The following is a 23,399-nucleotide window of genomic DNA, read 5'->3' as shown; positions in this document are numbered from 1 at the left end:
TAAGGGTGGTCCAACGAAATATTCAGAGTGTGTGACTATTTCTGGATGGGCAGTGTAGCTTACTGTGTTACATACTGTTACATTTGAAATACTGTGATTCTCATTAACACTTTGTAAATGAATAATAATCACTTTGTGAACTATGAACATTAACATGATTTGCTGCAGTAGAATGCCAACTGATGATTATAATGCAACGCTTTGTAATCTATAAGCATCTGAATGGTTATAATAGTTCCTGGTCCTCCTTCACTACGTCCATGAATCTTCTCTGAGGTCTTCCTCTTTTCCTCGTGCCCGGCAGCTCCACATTCAACATTCTTTAATAAATATTTCTATTATTATCATCAACGGCTGTAACATTTTTCTAACAAGGATCAAATACCTGAAACTGAGTAAAAAGTGTTGAAATGTGTGCTATGAGAATTTTCTGATGTCATCAGAATGTGTTATTGCATCTTATCAGCTATATTAAAAAAACATGATTACCAGTTTTATAAAACAAAACTGTAAAAATTAAAATTTTGTCAAACCTAACTCCAAACTTTTTAAAACAAACAGCAGATTTATTATTCATGCCTCCCCAGGCTGACAGCCATTGGCTGAAATTTGGCTCGACTGAAGTGCTTTCGTGATAGTGCTTCGGGGCATTTAAGCTTTTTTTTTTTTTTAATTATTCAGAGGCCTGGCTCACATCCAGCTCAAAGCAATTTGGATTCATAATTCAGCTCTGCTGGCAAGAGAGCAGCTTTACATTGCTGTCCCCATCAGTCAGAAAACTAACCTTCAGTGTACAGAACCAAAAAACACAGTGAATGAAAAAAGTTCAAAGGTAAAATAAAACAAAAAATATGATGATGCTAAATAATAAGAAACGCAAAGATTTCTAGCTACGTGCTACGACATGGCCGCGGCAAAGAAGAGATAAAAAAAAGAATAAACAAAGATGAGTTCACTCAAAGGTTTAAGAAAAATAAGATTTATTTTGACTGAGCCCAGTGTACAGAGATCAAGACTGACAATTTCTGTTGGTTTAAACTTAAGAGCGTGCTGGGCTAGTATTAAAAACAGACATAGATCTATTAACAACAGATCTATTGTTAAACTGCTGTGTGAAAAGAAAAAAAACAAACACATTTTCTCAGATATTATTAGGTATATCCTGGTCTTACAAGGTGTGATCATAAAGTTCTGCAACTCTGAAAAAGCAAAAACAGTCCCCTCTCGAAGGTGGTCTCTGGTGCAGCACTGCATGAATGCGTTACATTTGGCTTCATTTTAGAGAACAGAGTCGTATCTGGCTGTATGTAACCAGTGGTGAGCTACAATTTGGTTAGTGTGACCAAAAACATCCCAACCTTTGGTGTTTTCGATTTACAGTGTACAGATTTACGTCATTTCTACTAAATGCCGTCCCTTGAATGCCTCAGGATATTAGATCCTTGAATAAGTCTGACCTTGGTGTACAACACACGAATGCTGGGGAAAAATCGTCTAGATCCTGATGCGTTGCTTTTGGACTGTGTGCTGTTTGGTTGGTGGGCTGTAGGTGGACAAGCCGCTCTCATAACCTTTGATGACCCTCCGAGTCAAAGCTGTTTCAGCCTGACACAGAAGTTAACGTTTGAATTGCTTCAGTGGACAGAATGGGACGTTCAAGGAGTGATCTAAAAATAGCAGCGGTGCTGGAAGTAGTCCAGTCCTGCACAAGGACAGTGTGTTGAAGTGGAGCTCAAAGCGCAGTCTTTCATTTCTTTAAGGGTGAAGCCATAAAAGTCACAGAAGTTTATAATTGCAACTAGTATATCCCGCCGAACCTACATAACATCCTTGGTGGCCATTCTGCATACGACCGCATCAAGCAGACTCCCACATTTCTCCTCCTGGGGAGTGACTTTGTACAGCTGTAATGGAGGGGAAAAAAACTTAATTAAATTATCCTTTAAATTCATCAAGCAAAGTGTTAAAGGGGTAGTGAGAAAACTGCAATTGACTATGTACTCTGTGGGTTATAACATGATTTTAGGCCCAGTTTTTTTTTTTCTTTTGTCAGATCTTCCCTGAATTTTTCATTTAGTCTGGGACTGGATATAATCCACATCTGAGAATGTTTTGGGAATAAAGCAACATTAGGAGAAACAACTGTGCAGCCTGTCACCCCTGTAACATAACAAGATACAAGTGTGGAACGCAGATGAATTAGAAGCAGCAACCTTTTTGATCTTTGCGTGGTCTGACAGTGAGGAAAGCTCTTCCACTGGAACCTGCCGGCCCTCCACCCTGGCTGCAATGTCTGACACGACCTGGGACTCATCTTTGCTGTCAACCATAACAATCAGAACGGAGTCATCACCATCTGAGATCCCAAATCTTTTAAAGGCCTCTGAGATCTATATTAGTGGAAGCATACAGATAGCTTACATATCTAAAACTACGTTAAGAGTAACATATTTTTTCAAAAATCGGAACATGGATCACAGAAACATCTGCTTCTTCTCACTTACATTATTAGTAGGGGACAGATTGAAGATGATCTCCGAGTAAAGAGTTCTTGTCTTCATTTTTTCAACTTTCTCTAAGTGAACGGCTTTATTGGCAGCTACCAGCACTTGAAAAGGATCCACCAGCTGGAAATGGAAACACAGGGTCAACGTAAGCAAACAGCAAGACTCCAGGTAATTCTCATTTCTTCTTTTTCAGTGAAAGACACGAGTACTTAACGGTTTTATTAGTATGTGTTTTATACAATAAAACACAGGCGTACTTTGAGAAAAAGCATTGCTAAAACAGACGGAAAAGGCTCACCATCGTAGGGTTGATCAAGGCACCGTTTATTTTCCCTTCCATGGCGCTTTTTTTCAGCTCTGCAGCATTTTTGACTTCTTTGAAGAGCATCTGGGTCACTCTGTGGTCGGGGAAAAGCTCCAGCTTTTGTGTTAGATGCATTCTGAAAACACACACACACAAAAGGTTGGATAAAATTCTATAAACGGCACACGGACCACGGTGCTTCACGTGAAGTCTCTACACGGCGGGGGGAACCATAACACGGTGACACCGCGTCAGAGGAAATCTCCTCCTAGGAGGAAAAAAAGGATATCACAAGGTAGTAAAACGGCAGTCAATAACATAATCATCCAAAATAAATCATACATATATGTAAGGCAGATATTATTCGACAGATAATCCCACGCTAAAGTATTTAGCATAGTACCGGAACCTATGGTTTTACACGAGTTTCCGTACCGAGCCTATTTCTGAATCGGACCGCCAGCTGTCAAAAATCACAAAAATTCTTCCGTTTAGCAACGGTGGACATGTTTCAGACAGTTTTCCTCTAAATTAACGTTTTCCCGCGGTTTAAATTCTCGAGTCTAGTCGTTATGCGAGATACTCTAAAGTCTAACAGCTAGCTCTGGTCTGAACTTTTCTGTTTTACACCGTGTTTCGTCGTCAAACATGGAGAAATTTGAAGGCTACATGTTCACTGCTCTGTGCAGCACCAACTTCTTAATATCCTGCCTGCTGTTCTCCAGAGTGACCCGCGAGCAAAGGGAGCCCTATATGGACGAGATCTTCCACATCCCCCAAGCTCAGAAGTACTGCCAGGGAAAATTCAACGAGGTAAAGTGTGAGTGATGAGGGTGAGCCCGCCATTATCAGGCGGATTAAGGTTAGCTAAGAGCAGCGGGGCTTTCGATTAGGGTTAATCTCCACACTGGGCATATAGGGCTGTATCAGTATGGTATGCCTGTCTGGATGGGTTATATTTGTTGATGTCACGTGGGCCAGCTTTAAAAAGAGCAAGGGTCTTTGTGGTGAAGTGAAGCTTAACTTCTCAGATCTGTATGAAGCTCTGTAAACCTTACATTACTAGACTGGTCACTGGCAGAGACTGACAGTGAAAGCAGGGTGTGTGTTAGAGGAAACTAGGCTAAACGATGGTGTTTTAGTCAGGGATCCATGAGAGTGAGAGTTTTCTAAAAAGTGTTAAAGCCTTGCAGAGAAAAGATTGGGGTGGTTATCATTCATCACAGCCCTGCCTGGTTCATATGCAGCAGAGTAACATGATGCCTGGGTCCTAGCAGATGCCTGCGAGGCTCCAGGAAAGTAGGACAAGAGAGCAGTAAACGACCGCCTTGGCAGCCCAAAAATCCTTGTGGCTTACAGCAACCACTAAAGGAATGAAATTCACATTTTCATTGGCTAAGTGGTTGTCATCAGGGAATACACTTTCCTCCTAGCAGCCAGTGGTTGCAAGGGAGTTGGCAATCAGTCTCTAGGACTGTCTGACAGGGGGTTGTCCTTTCCTACAACCAGACTCATGTTATGCCTGCAGTCTACTGGAGCCTCTTTCCCTGTCTAGGGCTAAATAGATAAATAATTGGATACAAGCATAAAAGTAGTTCTCCTATAACACATCGTACGCATATTAATGCATGACGTTTTATTAAGTTCAAGATAAAATGACATGTTTAAGTGTGTTGTATAAACTGTTTTGAGCTGTCTTTGTTTGGTGAGGGGGACGTTAGTGCCCGTAGTGAATCTGGGAGTTTTGGATTTTACGGATTGGTAACGCCTACCCGGAGTCAGGAGTTCAAACAGATGGGGACTTGGATGAGAGCAGTCTTTGATGATGATTTGGGGCTGTTCACAATGTCTGTGAGGGAAGGAAGAGAACAACAGTGTTGGTGATTCTCTGGAGGGCCTTTTTATCTGCTGCTACGAACCCCATGTACCACAGTGTAATGAACTATGCTCTCAGCGGTGGCTCTGTAGAAGCACAGCAGGAGGAGCATTTAACTGAGATGATTCTTCCTGGGTATCCTCGGGAAATGCAGGTCCTGCTGGGGCTTCTAAATGATGGCTGAGGTGCCATTGGAACAGGAGAAAACATTAGGCCCATGGTGGATGAAATTTAAATGACTTTATTTCTAAATTTGTGTCGTCACATACTCCATTGGACGATATTCATATGTATCAACAGACTGCTATATCATTTGGGCTGTAATTTTAAGATAGCATATAGGTGAAGTTTCTAAAAAAAAAAATGCTTTTGTCTTGTGGCTCAGGAGCCAGAGCAGGTCGTCTACTAATTGAAAAGTTGGTTGTTCGATGCCTGGCTGTAATAATGAACTGTGAGTGCTGATGCAAACACAGGGGTTTTTTCTTAAATACTTGTATCACAGACTAGCCAAGAAAACTCTGACAGTGCTATGAAATATCCCTGTGGAGGGCCACAACAATAAGATTATAAAGGGATACAATTAATATTGAGCACCGTGAAGCTCAGCTTATTGGTGTGGCCCTTCACAGCAGAAGCCCCCCCACTCCCCACTCAAGAGCCATTATCCGCTCACTCCACATGATAAGTGAACTTTACACCTTGTGCCGTGTTAACATGTTTTTAATTCATGCAGTGGGACCCGATGATCACCACTCTCCCAGGGCTTTACCTCGTCTCAGTGGGAGTCATCAAGCCTGTGGTCTGGCTCACCGAACTGACAGGCGAGGTGGTGTGCTCCACGGCCATGCTGCGCTTCATCAACCTGCTCTTCAACTGTGGCAACCTTTACCTGATCTATCTGCTCCTCTGCAAGCTGCACCTCAGGGAGAAGGTAAGTCCAGGACACGAAGACAAGACCACAAGTGACTTATTTTTTTTTCTGATGTCACATTAACTTCTCTTCTAGACGCGGACAACCTCACGCCGAGTCCTGTCAGCGCTGTCTCTGTCCACCTTCCCTGTGCTCTACTTTTTTAACTTCCTCTACTACACCGACGCTGGATCTACTTTCTTCATCCTCTTCACCTACCTCATGACCCTGTACGGCTGCCACAAGGCCTCTGCGCTGCTGGGCGTCTGCTCCGTGCTCTTCCGTCAGACGAACATCATCTGGGTGGCGTTCTGTGCAGCCACTCTGGTGGCAGGGAAAATGGATGACGCCTGGAGGGTGGAGCATACAAAAAAGAGGGACGAGAAGTCTGCACCGTCTCAGATCCCGCTGTCATTCAGCGGAGCTAAGAGAATCCTGCTTTTCACTCTGGAGTTCCTCACCTCACCCAATCACGTGAAGGCGGTGCTGCTGGTGGCCTGGCCTTACGCGCTGGTCGGCGTTGGCTTCCTGGTGTTTGTGGCACTCAATGATGGGATCGTGGTTGGCGACAGGACAAGCCACGAGGCCTGCCTCAACTTCCCCCAGCTCTTCTATTTCTTCTCCTTCTCCCTCTTCTTCTCTCTCCCCGTCTCGCTGTGTTACCACCGCGTCCTCCGCTTCCTGCAGGCTCTCAAAAAGCAGCCTTTGTTTTTCCTCCTGGTCACCGGCATCTCTTTGCTCCTGGTGTGGAAATTCACCTTTGTCCACAAGTACCTTCTGGCTGATAACCGCCATTTCCCCTTTTACGTGTGGAAGAAACTTTTCCAGAGGCACGAACTGGTGCGTTTCCTCCTCATCCCTCCGTACATCTTTGCCGTGTGGAATTTTCTGGACTCCTTTAAATCACGCTCTCTCTTTTGGAGTTTGGCTTTTCTGGCTTGCCTCGTGGCCGCCACAGTCCCGCAGAAGCTCCTGGAGTTCAGGTACTTCATCGTTCCATACCTGATGTATCGCCTGCACATGCCCCTTCCCTCCCTTCCCAGACTCATCGGGGAGTTCCTCCTGTACACGGCCGTAAACGTTGCCACCATCTACATCTTCATCGCCAAGACCTTCCACTGGCCGGACAGCACAGCAACGCAGAGGTTTATGTGGTGAGGAAAAGACTAAAGTAATCATTTCAGGATTTTCTCCTGTGTTACAGGGGACCAGAACATCTTAAAAATCAAAGCAAAGCCTCTGTTACATCTCAGTATCAGACCGACACGGTCATATCATTTTTATACACTCTAACCACACGGCTTTGTTCAGAATGTGTAGGGTTTTATTCTCCCTACAGACAGAATCAGTATCTCCAGTTTGTATTTGACTGGCGAAAAAAAGTACTTTTCAATGACACTCAAAACACTCATAAGTAAATCCAGTCAGTCAACTGTGAATCATTTCATGACTGAATGAAATTGATATTAACAAAAAATGTTAGTAATAATAACAGTGGGAGATCTCAGTATTGTAAGAGCGCTGGTGCAGATCTAAATCATAATGAAGAATTTTTAATATACTGTACTCGCATGTTGTTTTTACCCCAAACAGCTTTTTTCCCCCTTAAAGCACTGATCCTTGTCAAGGTTAAAAAAAAATAACATTTCAACCTTGGAATAAAAAAATCTGGCTCTCAAATAAATTAGCTTCTTTTGAGATTCATAATTCTGACATAAGAAATGTAACTGATTCAGGAAATCAGAAGATTTAATTTGTAAATTTAACAAAATGTTTATTTTGTTGTGTCAAGTCTACTTATTAGGCTTCCTTGTTTTTGTACGGCAGTTTTTTCTACAGTACTTGTAAAATGCAGTACAACAAAATCACTCTTTTGCAAGTATAATTAAAGAGACCAAAAATGATATAATCGTAATGTAAAGTTTAGATTTCTTTTGATGTGGGATGGTTTTTTTAAAGCATTTTGTGCCAGTGATGGATGCTGACAGAACTTTATAATAATGGGACTATTTGAAGATGTACATACATTTTTACCTCGATATTCACTATGACCAAGCCATATGAGTCCACTGGAGGCGACTAAGATGTGTGTCGAGATGTTCACTGTTAATTTAGACGTTTTTGTTTCTGCTCTTCTGTATGTGCCCTCGTGCTCGATTTGTGGATGTGGTTAATTTTGCTGCTTATTTGTTGTTGTTTTTTTCTTTATATGCACGAGATTTCAATCATAAAATTCATCCTAACGAAAATCCGATCACGTTGGTTTGTGACTCACGCGATCAAAGTCAGTCAAATCTGAATGTGTAATTTGTCGTGTTTAGTTTGAATGCAGTGTGACCTGCGTGTAGGTGTGAACACGAGTAAACGTTGTGCATTGATGCTGTAAGTATGCTGCTCCCATCTTCATTCAACTGTGGAATAAAATATTCAAAATCAAGTCTGTAGAGCACTCGTTTGAGTCTCACGTGAAGATGGACGATAGCATTATATGTGCACTTGATGGTCACTTTATTAGGTACACCTCCCTACTTCCTTGTTGAAGCTTCTTTTGCCTCCTCGAGATGATTTGAGCTTTTTAACATGCTGCGTTCTCCTGCTGGAAGCAGCTGTCAGAAGATGACTACACTGTGGTCATAAAGGAATGGACACGGGTATTTGGGTAGGCAGAGTTAAAACTAAGGGGACTAAAGTGTGCTGAGAAAATATCCCACACATTTGTTAAACTACCAGCAGCAGCCTGAACTTTTGCTACAAGCCAGGATGGATCCATGTTGTCATGTTGTTCATGCCACATGCAGACCCTACCACCAGGTAACGTTTCCCAGTGTTCTGACAGGCGTGTGACCCGGTCTGGCCATTCTCTGACCTATGAAATCAGCAAGACATCTTCTCTGCTGCTCGCTGGACAGTTTCTGTAAACCCTCGAGATGTTTGTGTGGAAAAATCTCAGTCAATCAGCAGCTTCATCCAGACCAGCTGCCACCAATGTTGTTCATTGGGCATTTTTTCTCCCTCTACTTCCTCTGTGTTTCGTGGTTCCACAAAAATGTATGATGAAAACAATAAACACCTTCATTAAACACTTCGTTATGTTGAAGGAACACAACCGAACAGAACTCAAGTCCTTTAGAACTCAATCTAATTAATACTGTGACTATTTCTCCTTATTGACATCAAGTGCACAGAGTTTGTCTCAGTCTGACTCACCGAGTTAACAGATTAGCCAGAGTCAGCCACTAGGAGGAGCTATAATGCAGCGCTAGAGACCCCTCTGAACATGAAAGTGCAATTCATCATGAAGTAAATGAATTCAACATCTGAGTAACACTGGAAGGTACTCAAGCATTAATCACTAGATGTTTTGTTTGAAGTCGGCCTTGAGGAGAGATTTTTAAGGTTTAAACTGAATCAGTGAGTTCATATAAAGGGCCTGACTCTAAGAAACACACTTTTACAGGTGAGCATTGTTATTGTTTTGCTCAAAGAGTATCTGTGATGTAAGATTCCTACTTTTACTAAATGTAGCACCGAGTTTGAGGGACGCTTTTGTCCTATTTCATGTTTCCTGCATGTAATATTTGCAGTGGGTGACAGACTTGGGCTTTTCTACAGAGCCATGCTGCTGTAATAAGTGCAGAATGGTATGGTATTGTCTTGCTGAAATACTAAAGGCCTTCACTGTTAGAGACACCATGTGGATGGCAGCCTATGTTCCACTGTGAGGTATATTTTACGCAATACAAATTCTAATCATTTCTATACAAAGTGAATTTGTTGAGACTTTCTGGGATGTCACCTTTGCACATGGTCATGTTATCAATTAACTGCAGCAGTTGTGCAACATTCAGTTTTCTAACATTACACATCATTTTAATAATGAGTACCCGGGCTAGTAAATAAAAATACAGCCTTTAAATGATTAATGCATTGCATCTTTATGTTTTTACGCACACAGGGTCCTGACTTTTTGGAAACACTGTGGTAACATTAGGGAAAAGGTCAATGCTAATTTAGAGCAGTATTTTAGAAGTGCAGACTCAACTGTAAGAAAGCAGAAAAAACGCATGGCGATGATTGCTCTCCATGTCACCTGTGTCGTTACTGGATTCTAATTACAGTAAGAAACACGGGGCCAGCTCACAGCTCATAAAAGTCACACTGGGATGATTACACAAATGTTGATTGCACAGCTCAGCCAATCTGAGCCTGCTGAAAGGACATACTGTATGTACTGTTGTCTTCAGAGCAGCATTCACCACATCTGCTCGGTCACTTCATGGTTTATAATTGAGTTTTGTTTTTTCACTTTTTCAGGTTTGTCCTCCTTTCACTACGTTGATTTTTTTTTTAAGCCTGCCAATTAATGAAAGTACAGATTGGTCTTTCTCACCAGGGTGTTTGGGCATTTTGAAAATGACAGTCTCAAAGTGATCATTCATATATTCGATTAATTTCCTGATGCAATCAATCAAAGTTTGTCCTTGACGATGTGGAATATCTTATTCATCACTGATTGTGTTTCAGGAAGACCTGACAAAATAAGAAAAAGGTTGGAAATGATTGACACTTTTTTTCTGTCAGGAAACAGAAAAAAAATATAAATATCAAAGTCAAACTGTGACCATTCACCTTTTCCTGCCAGTAAACCTGACTTGTACCTTTTTTCCTGAGTAAAATCTTGACACTGCACATGTGCAGTAGAGCACATGTGAGGATAGTGTGTGGCAAACATGCAAACACTCCTATTACGCTCTCTCCCAGGAAAGGCCTGGAATTTGTGTGACCTTCAAAGTTTACTTTCAGTACTGGAATATATGACTTTGGTAAGTTTTGTGTTTTTATGTAACGTTTCCCAAGTTACCAGATTGTTTGCTTAGACTGTGTTTCACAAACTAAATACAGCTTCAGCTCAGTCTCAGTGCAGCCTAGCAACACACAACTTGGTTCAAAGAATAGGTGTGCATCTGTACACACATATCAGTGCTGCTATTATCTCTCAAGAAGCAGTTTTTAAAGAAGGTAAACAGGTTTGAGGTACAAAAAAAATTACACAAGGACTGGAATGGAAATCACTTTTATGGAGTGATGAATCCAAATTGGACAGTTTTGGTTTAATGATAGAGATAAAGCACTGAGTGTCTATAGCTGTTAAACATTTTTCAGCATCACAATGACGCAAACAATCAATGCAGCAAAAGCACACCAGGAAAGAGACAAACGCACAGTGCAACACTAGGAGTCATGGATTGGCCTCCCCAGAGCCCGGACCTCAACATTACTGAAGCAGAGCGGGATAATCTCAACAGAGAACAAAACAAAAGGGAGTCAACATCCAAAGAAGAGCTTTGAATGTTCTTCGGGAAGCCTGGAGAAGCATTCCTGAAGACTGCGTAAGAAATGACAAGAAAACTGCCCAAAAGAGGCTGTGTTGAAGAATTCACAAGCTTGAAAAACTGACTTTCAAGCTTGTTACATACAAACGAGGGATGACTCAAGATTTTGACAGTATTATAAATAGTGATAATTTTAAAGGTGGGCACCAAATGTGGAAAGTGGACGATATCTCTGTTATTTTATTAAGGACACAATCTCAGTGGCTGGAAAACAGGATTTTTTTCCATTTACACTTATAAGAAGATATTTGTTGGATTGTACACTCAAAATATGCATTTTCTCACAGAACAGAGTTTAAAATTAGTATCAGTAATGAACCTCTAAACCTCCACTGCACTACAAAACGAGCGCAACTCCCCTCAAAGTGCAAAGACTTCACTAACGTTGATGTTTTATGGCGTTTTTATTACAGCACGCTGTGACATCGTATTGAAAAATCTAAAAAGTGTTTTGCACAGTTCTCCCCATGCCTTTTCATATGATAGCCTATTACTCTCTTTTTTTTAACATCGACTATGATATAGAGGTCAAATGCTTGGCCAGCTGAAGGTCTCATTTATCGCTGCGAAGTTTGACGATGATCCATAAAAAGTTGTGGGTAATATAAAGTTTTTACTGATTTTCACATTTGGTGTGACTTTGACCTCGACCCGATTTTCACCAAAATTGAATCAGCTCGAGCTGTTATTGGTATCTACCATCAAACAACATTTGAAAATGATATCTTGAGCAACTGTCGATGCTAGGCTGCTAACAAACAAAAAGCACCTCCCACAGGACAAATGTGCTGCTCGCAACAGTCTTTGTCTCACCAAAAATTGTCTACTTATATGGAGATTTCAGAATCCTGAGTTTCCTCTACCCGACCAAGCTCCTCATGAGAAATTGTTCTGTCTCTTCTGAGACAGAAACACAAGAATAGCAGGAGATAAAATACACAGAGCTGAGACTTGAATTTGATCACCAAGACGATGTTTTGGTATCGCTGAGGTCTATTTATAAGCCCATCAAGTTTTCCATTGTGTCCTCTACTTATTCCAAGAACCCATTACTTGTTACAAATAAGAATCAGTGCAGTCCGAGAAAACTTCTCTTCTTTTTCCAGGTGCTAAATTCAAAAAGTATGAAGCAATTAGAGGCAGACCCTGAAGAAGCTATTAGTATTTAAAGTCAAAGGTGAAGATAAGACAGTTTGCCACTTGTTGATCTGTTACGGTTATATAAAAAGTTAAAACAACAGTAGAAAATAAATAGAGCGAGAAATAAAGGGAAAAAATAATAGGCTTAAACAAATCATGACTAATTCTAAGACCTAAATAAAAACATCGTCTGTCTTTTATTCAACAAGGTCAGCGTGACACAGAGAGAAGTCTGAACATTTTCCATTCCATGCTCACACAAGTACATCACATTTACTGAAAACTCTGAAAATACAAAGCAATCATTTGGAGTAAAATGCAGCTGAAATATGTGAAATAAAAGGTTTATTTATATTAAGATTTAATCATTTACAGACAATAGATGCTCAGTGAAGAGAAGTGAATACGGATGAAATAAAACGAAAAGACAAAACATTCATTTTACTCTGAAAGTCAAAATAAGGTGGAATCCAAGCAGGTGGAGTTGAGCACACGGGTGGAACCAACTGAACCAACTGGGCTGACAGAGAACGATCAATCAGCCTCACTGGCATGAACCTATAAGGTAGTACTACTCAACAAAGAAAGCATTAAAACGCCAAACACAGTTAACACTGGACATACATGTGATGGGATATTAACTTGTCTTTCATGTTGGGCTTGGTTTGCATCCATCGCATCGCTTGGGTGTGACAAATGAATCGTGGCCTCCTTAATCTGTGGCTCTATTAGGCATTTGAGGGGCAGCACATCGCTGCTGGGTGTGGATGGCTGTGGGAGAAAAGGTGGAGGTGGCTGTGGTTTCTGATGAGTGGGCTTGATGATGTAAAGCCTCCAGTGGTAAACGTGCTGTGGTCAGAAATGAGTCACCAGAGTTTTCCAGTGTGTGCTGTTCATCTCTGTTGCATGGTGGCGGGGGGAGGTCGTGATCCACTCTGACACACTGAGGCTGTGAGGAGGGATGCAAAGAACCTCTGTGAAGATTTATCTGTTTCATCCTCATCACTCCTTTTTTTTCTTGAGCTCTCTGTCTGTCTCTGCATTCGTGCTTCCACTTAATGCTCTCAGGTGATTTTCTATTTCAACAAACTCATCTCTTTCCACTCTTATCTCCTTTATTCTGTGATCTATTTTCTCTTCCAGCTGCATTAGCTGTCTTAATGTTCCTTCTTGTGGGAAGCCAAAATGTTTCCCTAAACATGCATAACACTCATGGATCCTTCTCCATGCTTTTCCATCATATAGACCACATTTGGAGACATGAAATCCACCACTTTGGAGCTGGGGATCGGTCCGCCAGGGCCTCACTCCTCGCCGCCGCCTGGCACACAATGCAATACTGCACCTCTTGTGAGTGTTGGGCCTGACCAGCCGGGCCCATGGACTAAGGCTCAGCCACCAGACGCTCGCCCTCGGGCACCCTACTTTGGCCTGGCTCCAGGGCGGGGCCTCGTTAACCCTATCCTGGGCAGGGTGAACTGTTTCCTTGATGTTCTACTCATAGGGGTCTTCTGAATCGCTCTTTGTCTGGTCCCCCACCCAGGACCAATATCCCATGGGAGACCCTACTAGGGGGCAGAATCCCCGGACAACTTAGCCCCTGGGATCCCTGGGACACACTGGGAGGAGGCCCTGGGGCAGAACCAGGACATGCTGGAGAGATATCGCTCGGCTGGCTTGGGAACGCCTTGTTGTCCCCGGGACAAGCTGGAGGAGGTGGCTAGGGAGAGGAAGGTCTGGGCTTCCTGCTTAGGCTGGTGCCCCTGCGACCTGGATCCTGTGCTCATGGATGTGAGCACAGGGAAAGAATCATATTCCTGTTTTCTTTCTGTTTTTCTCTCTTTTTTGCCTTTTTTGGTTTTTAAGTTAGAACAATTTATTTTAGAACTCTAACCATTTGTGCATCAACGTGGTGCATTAGCTGGATATCCAAGTGTAGGTGGTTTGGGGTCCAAGAGGTTAGCTCTCTTCGTGTTTTACCATCTCAGACCACAGATCCCGTCAGCCGTGGGATCCCACTTCTCTGACACCAAGCTTGTTGTGGAAATTAAGACACACACAACCAGGTGGTCTTTGTGATTTTTATTTGCTTTGTAAACAGGTCAAACAACAGTACAGACAGCATTTGTTACCCTGAGGCACTGTAACCATAGAATATTTATAGAGAAACAAACGCCGGATAATAAAAGAAAACTATGAGATCAACATGCAGTCTGTCTGAAAGAACACAATATGGAACCTTTCATCCGACAAGGTCAGCTTGACATTGTCTGCTGTCATGGCTATGTGTTCCTTTTTGATTCTCCTAATTACATATATGCTAGACATGCAATAGTAATGACAGCCGTTTATTACTTTCCTTCACAGTCTTCTTTACATTTATGAGTCTGGAAGGATGCGGTTGTAAATTGCCAAATAACTAGATGGTAAAGACACAGAAACGTTAGAGTGGTCACTGTCACCGAAAATATCTCAAAGACAAGCCGCGTGCCATTCTGGATGATTATCATCACCCTTACAGCAGATGGTTACAAGAGACGTTTCCCTTTTCCACTCTGCTTGCTGTGGGGAGAGCACAGAGATTCAATGGGTCTGAATTAGGAATAATAATCTCTAAAATTTTGGGGTGTTTTTTTTAGTTTGTGGTGATGTGATGAAGAAACACAGCCGACGGTGTGATTGAATTCTTGTCAGAAATGCAGTAAGTGGCAAGAGAGCCAAAACATTTAACTCATTCCTCCTTAGAAACAGCTCAAGGTACCTAATGCCTTCATTCCCAGGTCATCCTATCAGTTCTTGTCTTAATCATCCCATAATCTGGAGATATTAGGCTTACTTTTGAAGTGATTGCCATCTAATTAGCTTCTTCTGTGGATTGAAAAGCACATTACTGGAAACGTGCATAAGTTTTCTTGAGATTGTGACTTAATTAGAGAGCTAATAGCATTTACTCGTGTCTAGAAGGGGTCTTAGAATACATGACCAGCGACCCATTTCACAGTTTTAAAGCCATCTGGATCAGGACCAAATTTCCGTGGGTCCACCTCTCTAACAAGTTTCATGAAATTCGCCTTGGCAGTTTGTGCGTTACTAATTGACAAACAAACAAATGGCACTGAAACCATACCTCTGCCTCGGCTCGCATGCTGGCACACTTAGAGCACAGGAGGCACAAAGAAACAGATGGAGTTACAGAGGACACCATATGCTACCACGTCGTGAAGGAGCACAGGCACGTCTCCGTTCTCTCACAGTGGAAACCGTGCTGGGAAACTTTGCCGTTTAAATTTATAGGTGCGTTGCAAATTAATCTCAGAGTAGGACAACAGCAAGGCTGAGACTGGATGGCAGCTGTGTCAGGCTCTACTGTTGCTAAAGCCTAGATTTTTGGCACGCCACCACTTGCTTGTTATCGCTTATATAAAGGCCAGATGATGCTGGGGAGAACGCCATTATTGCGAGTAAAGAGGTAAAAACAGAAACAGCAAAGAAAAGTAATGAAACCTTTTGGGATCACTGCTAACACTAAAATAACTTGACAGTGAAATAAAAAGACGATTTCTCAGTTTCTTTTTGATGAACGTCAAACATAAAACAACTCTCATAAATCCCTTTCACTAGGTCCGTTCCTTCTACAATTAAGTCATTCTTCCAACAGCAAATTTGGTTATTATGAAGGTTTTGAGGCAATCATGTACTCGTTTGTGCACCACAGATTGCTTACGGTATAAAGATGGACATGGAAACCTATGACATCCACTGGTTTTGAAATTTGAGCCTAGAAAGCAGTCAGGATCTTTTAAATCCTGTACAGAGTATAGAGAGTACAGCATGGATGGAAAACTTATTTTACATCGTGGGCTACATACAGCCCACTCTGATCTTAAGTTGGTTGGACGTGTAAAATTCCACTTTATGTCATTTTATGACATTTAACTGCACAATTAGTTCCTGAGACGTCTTAATACAAGATAAAGAAGTTGAATTTTAACAGCACATCTCAGCTTTTTCTATATGATAAATGAGTAAAATTATAGAAAAAGTTCTGGCAGTTCACTGCCCAGACTGTCCCATTCTTATTAAACATGACGTATTTGTTGATTCAAAGAAAATTCGGTGAAAAGTAGACTGTGAAAAACGGTCACAGTCTGGTGGAGGCAGACTGCATGGAGTGACGAAGTGGACCCAAAATGCAGACACATAGAACAAAACTTGAATGTTAACAGAAAGCGAGCTGTTTATTAAGGCTGGTAAAAACTTTACAAAACAAAAGGCAGAGGTGACGCTAAACAATAACCTAAACTGGGGAAACTAAACATAAAAAACCAAAACATGAAACCTGACGTGGATACAAAGATACCTGGAGCATGGAAACATGGCACAAAGGACGACAGACAACCTGACAAAGACTGAATGAGAAAACACAAACCGAATACACACAGGAGGATAACGAGGGGATGGGGAACAGGTGGGAACACAGCTGGGACAAATCAGACCTAACAAGACAAGGAAAAGCAAAATTAGACACACTGCACATAAGAGAAGGACTTTCACAATAAAACAGGAAACAGAATGGAAAGCAGACACGACAACACAAACTTGACAACATAAGACACGCGGCATGAAACACTTAGAGGATGAGGGAAACTTAAATACAGGGGTAGAAAACACAAAAGGGAATCTAATAAATAAATGAACTTAGCTAACCTGAAGAACTTAAACATAAACATCAACATCTAAATAAACTAAAAACACTGGGTCAACAGACCCAGGAACGTGACAAAAACAGTAACCTTTCTGTCATGTAACTGTTTATTCATTACTTAACTACTTTGGTGTAGCATGAATGGCTGTGGGGGAGGTCTTTATCAGCAGGAAAAGCCCTAAAACGTATAAAAATAAGTCCTTCATATTTTCCAAAGCTGCCCGGTGGGCCATTTGGTCTTAGAACCGAAGGAGCTTCGAGGATGAGAATGTTTTCAAGAAACGTGAAGATGTCCAGTTGCTTTTCTTTCCAAGCTCCTAAGATGATTGGACTAGAGTGAGAACAACAAAATGGAAGTGATGGAAAATGCAGATTAGCAGCTTAAATACCCAGAAATGCAGGCAGAAGAGTGAATACTGCACTTCCTTTATTACCCTTACATGTACTCTTTATTGTCTTAGACAGCTGACATAATACACATCCTACTTAATGCTAGACGTTGCAAAATGCAATTGAAGAGTTGCATTTTGCAAAGTTTAGCGTTCCTGTGAACTCTAAACTCCACTGTGAGTGGAAATATCTTTCCAATTCCAGCCAACAAACAACAGTCATTATATCACGAATGATATGAATGAAGGCAGTCTGCGTGTGACTAAGACTTACTGGTTAATAAGTCTCCGAGCACGCCTTAAAATGGGCTGTCAGCTACTTCAATCATTCCAGTCCAGCGACGATTTTGAAGGTGGGCAAGTGGGGGCCAACTGCCCCACTGCTGCCAACTTTTTTGTCCTTAAAATATTTGTAAAAACTAATTGCTTGTTTGTCCAAAAGCTTCTTATAGTCTTTGTTTTCTTAGACAGGATGATACATTAAATAATTATAAGTATTTTTGTGGATATTTTGTTGATTCACTTTACATATGGGAGATTTTCACACACTTAACTGAAGAGATTTGTGCCACCCTGGCAAGACCTCTTGCCCCTCCTTTGGCCTCCCATGTAAAATTTTCTAGATCCACCACTGGATTGCAGTCACACTTTATATCTCTAATATTTACATAATATTTGGAATTTATCTCAATGATTTAGAAGGGAAGAGCTTAGCAAAACAGGCCACAATGAATTATGCAAACCATTTAAAGACTTAGCATTTGTGAATGCTGCTGGAAGAAGCCCCTGCACCTGCATCGCATTTAGTCCTAAGCTTTGGAAGGAAAGCGTGCTTGCACAGAGAAGAGTGTTGGTGTGCCCTGTTCACTCTGCAGCTGGAAAAGTGTTGTATTCTGTTTCTCTATTAATGTATCCATATTTAGAATGAGACTTCTCCGTCTCAAGGCTCAGCCTGCCTGTGTAGTGGTTAGACCGGTGGAGACCCAGCGATGTTATTCTGATGGAGAGGCACTGAGCAAAAGGGTGAAATAGCAACACCAAGTCAACAAATCACACCAATACACGAGAACTACATTTGAAGTATACTCAGGTAAAAGTAGCTCTCAGTGGAAGCAGCTACTTGCTTACACTGCTAAATAAAAACTCACTTAAACATTACATATGCTGCAGGAAAATTATTCTATATTGCAAAAGCTTATTAAAACTTTATAACAGGCACAGAGCGCATGAACCTGAACACATCAGCTACAGTACGTGCCGTCTCTTTGCACCTTAAAAAAAAACAATTAAAGCACATGAAGAAACAGTTCTATTTATATAAGAACGGTGGGAGTTCAGTGGGCGGAGCGGCCAAAGCATGTGTTTTGTTTTATTAGAGGCACGCAGTAATTATGCAACCTGCCCACATTCATATGAGTGGCGTGACGTCTGGAGAAAGTTTGATGTCCTGCGAGGGACGCGTGGGAGACGCTCAGGGTCATCTGGAGCCGTCCTGATGGCTTCACGTTTGCAAAAATGCAGCTTCGCCGTAAATATCGCACTGAACACCTGACTGTCCTTCTCTTTTTTAATTTTCTGAGGGATATTTAAATGAGATCCAACTTTAGCTCTGTCTCTGTGCCAGGTTGCTAAGCTACAGCCTGTGTCAGGAAGTGACAGGCGAACATAATTACGACCCTGGTTGACAGACATCGACCACAGTGTTCATTAGACATACTCAAGCATTAAGACATCAAGTCTTTTTAAAGGACAAAATCCTGACACGACCTTTTGTATCAACTAATTACCACATTATCATTTGGTGAATAAGTATTTAGACAGTTAAAGACAAAGGAGCTGGCTCTGGTTTGATGTATGGACGGAGTTTTGTACTTATTTCTGCTTGAACTTTCTTGCATCGTGACCATTTTTGTGGCATCATCATCCAAAAGTGTTGCATTTTACTGTATTTTTTACAAATAAATATATAAAGGCTTTATAATGGGTTTACTGCCACGCTTCTCAATTTCTTAGACGTGTCCTCCTCTGAATTCATGGTCTTGATATTTTGCTCCGTTGCTGCTAATGAGCTGTTTGTGTATGTCGAGTGTTGTTTCCTTGCAGTCAGCATTGTGATGTGCTCTCGCTCTGTCTCATTCTCTCTCCATGCTGCCCTCGCTTTGACTGACAGTGATATTAGCACCTTTTCTTTCTCTGCCTCTCTTCAGACTTCAATCATTGCATCTCTTCCTTTGACCTCAAGAGACACTGGCAAAATAAAGCTATTTGTAACAGGCGATGTGCAGGAAAATAGATACAAATGATTTGTACTACTCAGAAATATTCACCTGATTTGGAATCAATCAAATCGTAATGTGGAAAATGGTTTTGTCAGAAAACAATAGCTTAGGAAGCTGTTGAAGCTCAGGGAGGTTCAACAGGTTCAAGGTTCTCCATGAGGTTTAGGAGTGTGTTTATGGGACTTTCTGACCATTCTTCCAAAAGTGCATTTAAAAAAAAAAAGTCTGCCTTGTAGTCTCTCTAATTCATTCAAAGGGTGTGCTGTTGGGTTAAGGTAAATTTGGTCAAAAGAAGATCTGCCATCTTGGTTTGTTCTAGAGACCAGAAACGACAAACAAGCCTGATTGTTCCACTGCCACGAATGTTATGTTATTGAAGCTGTGGTCAACAAGATCCCAACACCACAACCACGACATGACTTATATAGGGGTCAGTGCATCATACATCACTCATCTACACAGGGTGCAAAATGCCACAGCTCGTCTTGCTGGCACTCGGAAGTTTGAGCACATTTCCCCTATTTTAGCTTCACTTCACTGGCTCTCCATTCCTTTTAGGATTCATTTTTAAATTCTTTTACTTGCTTTTAAAGCCCTCCATGGCCTAGCCCCATCTTATCTCTCTGAGCTGCGACAGCCTTATACGCCTACCCGCTCTCTCAGGTCAGCTGATCAGCTGCTCCTCACTGTACCCAGGACTGAGCATAAACGTAGAGATCGTGCTGTTGCTGTAGCAGCTCCAAAACTGTGGAACGATCGCCCTTCAGAGATTAGACAGGCTTCTTCCCTACATGTTTATAAATCACTCTTTACCCTGGCCTTTGACACCACGTGAGATGTTGGTTTTATTTTTAGTTTTATTTTAGTTGCTGTTCTATGTTGTTTTTTAATATAGGGCTGTTTTTATTTTTTATGTATTATGTGTTTTATTTATTTATTTTTGCTGTTTTCTGTTATTCTATTGTTTTTAACTTATTTTCTGTACAGCACTTTGGTTCTGTGCTGGGTATTTTAAAGTGCTTTATAAATAAAATTGGATTGGATTGGATAGCCTCCACCGTGTTTTGTTTTTTTGCCTCTTTTCACTAGCACCTACTCGGCTCAACTCAACTTGACTTGGTTTTGGTCATTTTTTGTCACAGCTCAGCAGCCTTTGTGTTTAAGGAAACGGACCCAAATGCAGACACTGAAGGAGACAAAAACAAGGCAAAGGCAAACAGGGGCAAGAGCTAACTGAAAACTAACTGGGAAAACTAAAAAACTAAGAAATCTGTGACAAGACTGAGGTAACTATGAAAAACTATGAAACAACTATAGCGACTATGGCGACTACTAGGACATGATGTGTGGATTGCACAACACTGGACATTATATTTCTTCATTTCCATTTAATACTTGTACAGCTGCTGTTATTGTGTATATATATATTTATATTTCTTCATACATTCTTATATATTTCTATACTGTGTATTTTGTTGTACAGTTATTTTATTTTCAACTTTAATTTATATATATTTTATCTTATTCTTTCCCAGTTAAATTTACCCTTCATTCTAATTTGTGTTGTACAGTTATTTCATTTTTAACTTTAATTTTTATATTTTATTTTATTCCTTCCTAGTTAAATTTACCCTTTTTAATTTTCATATTTATTTCCTATCTTATTCATAGCCTTTTCTTTTTTCTTTAGGTCACGAGCAGTTGTGTAAGCATTTCACTGCATATCGTACTGTGTATGACTGTGTATGTGACAAATAAAATTTGAATTTGAATTTGATGTGGAGGGAAAATACACAGACGACCTGACTGAATGAAACAGAGACTAAATACACACAGGAGTTGATCAGGGGAAGTGGAAACACATGGGGAAACAGCTGACACAGATGAACATAACAACGTCACAGGGGAAGAGTAAAACTAAACACTGAACAAAGAAACACAAGACTTTCAAAATGAAACCGGAAACATGGAGAGACGTAGACATGACAACACAGGCTTGACAACATGAAACACACAGACAAGAAATCAAGTCACACTGACACAGAAGACAAGAACAGACTCACACAAGGGGACATAGAAACTAAACTAGAATAACACTCAACTAAATCCTAACTGATAACACCAACACAAGAAACAAAAATACAAATTCATGTTTCATGAAGGAGTCGCTCCCATGAGTCATTCTCCCACAAAATGCTACGTCCAGATGAACAGAATCAACTTTTTGGAGATTTACTTTCCTGGATGATTGAGAACGCATCAAGACGAGTCATTCAGTGACTCACTCTTTGACAAATCAGTGCCGTGCAGCCTGCTGACATCACATTTTCAGCTCGAATCAGCTCGCTTGGAACCCTGGTCCACCAGGAACAAAACAAAAGTACCTGGGTACAGGTGTAAAAGAAAACCCTAAAAACCGAGTAGATTCGAGTAATAGTAACAGTGTGAAAAAGTGTTTAGAGGGGGTTGTAGACACTTAGTAATGTATTGCTCTCCTGACCGTCTCCATACATACTAAAAACGATTTGAATAAAAAAACTCAAATTAGGATTCATGACTCCATAAAACCTGCCGATTCAACTCAAGAACTAGGAACAAATTATGCGTTTTTGATCATTTTTGCTATTTTTATTTATGTAGACACAAAACTGATTCATCCCTTGAGTTAGGTCTTTTTTAAACTTGAATGAAAAATCAAACTAATAAAAAAAACAAACCAAAAATCCAAAACATTCCTTTGAAAATATTCAGGTACAAGTACTGCTGTTGAGGCATTTAATGCAAAACTTCAGTAATGGATTAATATAAAACTGGATAAGGGGAAGAATTTGTTGGATTGATGGTTTGCGACTAGATGAAAATAAGCTGGAGTCATCTGTTGTACTTTGTTCCAGAAGAGTTAAAAATCATCTCAATCCCAAAATGTAATCAATTAATACACTAATTTATGGTGGCCATGAGAGGCCAAACGGACTACAACTTAAGAAAACACCAGCAATAAGAAAAACGCTGGAAAAGCACACAAAACACAACGGAAATAGGAAAAAACAGATTTCCAAAAGCACCCGACGGACCAGTTGCAGGAACCAAAACATGGTAGGCGTGTTTTATCATGATTTATATAATACTGATGACGGGTTTTTAGGCTAATAGTTAGGCTAACACACTTACCTCTCATCTTTTCTTTCCTCATAAAACCAATAGATCCTCCACTTCTTTTAAGTGTCTCCCAGCGCAATTCGTAGCATATTTTGGTTCCTGCAACTGGTCCGTCGGGTTATTGTCTCCCCAGAAACACTTCCCTTGTGCTTTTGGAAATCTGTTTTTTCCTATTTCCGTTGTGTTTTGTGTGCTTTTGCAGCGTTTTTCTGGTGTTTTCTTAAGCTGCAGTCCGTTTGGCCTCTCAGGGCCACCGTACTAATTAGCTGTATTTTGAAGTTCATTCAAGGCATAATCTCTTGATGAATAAGTAACACGATGAAAAATATACTGAAAAAATGTTTATCTTTTAATTTGGCCAGACTGTGGGCGCAACAGTAGCATTTAAACAGACATCATTTCTTCGAATTCTTTCCATCAATCTGACTGTCCATCAGATTTTAACCTGTTAAATCAAAAACACAGATTTTTTCCCTTTCATTTCCTCTTTCGCACATAAATATTGAAACTTCATCTGCGCTATATAATTTGACTTCACTTCATGCAGCCAACCCACAATTTCAGGCCTGATTTTTCCACAGGCCAAATGTGAAGCCAACTGAGTGAATTTGTTTTGCAAATATATGCAAATACGGTCTGTAATAAGGAGAATCCATCAGCTAATTTTGTCCGCTTTCTAAATTTACGAGTGCATTTATGGCTAGGGCATAGATGGGCCTACACCTGACATCTATCTC

General features: G+C 40.9%; 2 protein-coding genes across 3 annotated transcripts; one reads left to right on the top strand and one right to left on the bottom strand.

The window, feature by feature from the left end:
- Nucleotides 1-999: 999 nt before the first annotated feature.
- Nucleotides 1,000-3,621, bottom strand: tprkb (Tp53rk binding protein). 2 transcript variants are annotated; one of them, XM_063501425.1, is made up of 5 exons: nucleotides 3,523-3,621; nucleotides 2,806-2,947; nucleotides 2,505-2,627; nucleotides 2,214-2,390; nucleotides 1,000-1,904 (listed from the first exon to the last, which is right to left on the bottom strand). In XM_063501425.1, the coding sequence occupies exons 2-5, from the start codon at nucleotides 2,944-2,946 to the stop codon at nucleotides 1,818-1,820; spliced, it is 528 nt and encodes a 175-aa protein (XP_063357495.1). In that variant the 5' UTR covers nucleotide 2,947; nucleotides 3,523-3,621; the 3' UTR covers nucleotides 1,000-1,817. The 2 variants fall into 2 exon arrangements, with proteins under 2 accessions (XP_063357495.1, XP_063357494.1); XM_063501424.1 differs by lacking the exon at nucleotides 3,523-3,621 and having other exon boundaries at nucleotides 2,806-3,047.
- Nucleotides 3,281-8,034, top strand: alg10 (ALG10 alpha-1,2-mannosyltransferase). The gene is made up of 3 exons (XM_063501423.1): nucleotides 3,281-3,624; nucleotides 5,421-5,618; nucleotides 5,694-8,034. Exons 1-3 carry the CDS (start codon nucleotides 3,460-3,462, stop codon nucleotides 6,753-6,755), a joined length of 1,425 nt encoding a protein of 474 aa, XP_063357493.1. The 5' UTR covers nucleotides 3,281-3,459; the 3' UTR covers nucleotides 6,756-8,034.
- Nucleotides 8,035-23,399: the final 15,365 nt, after the last annotated feature.

This window comes from Pelmatolapia mariae, linkage group LG17, assembly GCF_036321145.2.
Source record: "Pelmatolapia mariae isolate MD_Pm_ZW linkage group LG17, Pm_UMD_F_2, whole genome shotgun sequence".
In the NCBI taxonomy this organism is placed as follows: Eukaryota; Metazoa; Chordata; class Actinopteri; order Cichliformes; family Cichlidae; genus Pelmatolapia; species Pelmatolapia mariae.
The sequence above is the reverse complement of the archived record's forward strand: the minus strand, read 5'-3'. Positions and strand labels throughout refer to the sequence as shown.

Excerpts from the sequence above, each read along its gene's own strand:
- tprkb (XM_063501425.1), bottom strand. The coding sequence starts at position 2,946 with ATGCATCTAACACAAAAGCTGGAGCTTTTCCCCGACCACAGAGTGACC. Across the intron at positions 2,628-2,805 it reads CCTTGATCAACCCTACGATG|CTGGTGGATCCTTTTCAAGT; the intron begins GTGAGCCTTTTC and ends TTCCATTTCCAG. Across the intron at positions 1,905-2,213 it reads ACCACGCAAAGATCAAAAAG|CTGTACAAAGTCACTCCCCA; the intron begins GTTGCTGCTTCT and ends CCTCCATTACAG.
- alg10 (XM_063501423.1), top strand. The coding sequence starts at position 3,460 with ATGGAGAAATTTGAAGGCTACATGTTCACTGCTCTGTGCAGCACCAAC. Across the intron at positions 3,625-5,420 it reads GCCAGGGAAAATTCAACGAG|TGGGACCCGATGATCACCAC; the intron begins GTAAAGTGTGAG and ends TAATTCATGCAG. Across the intron at positions 5,619-5,693 it reads AGCTGCACCTCAGGGAGAAG|ACGCGGACAACCTCACGCCG; the intron begins GTAAGTCCAGGA and ends CTTCTCTTCTAG.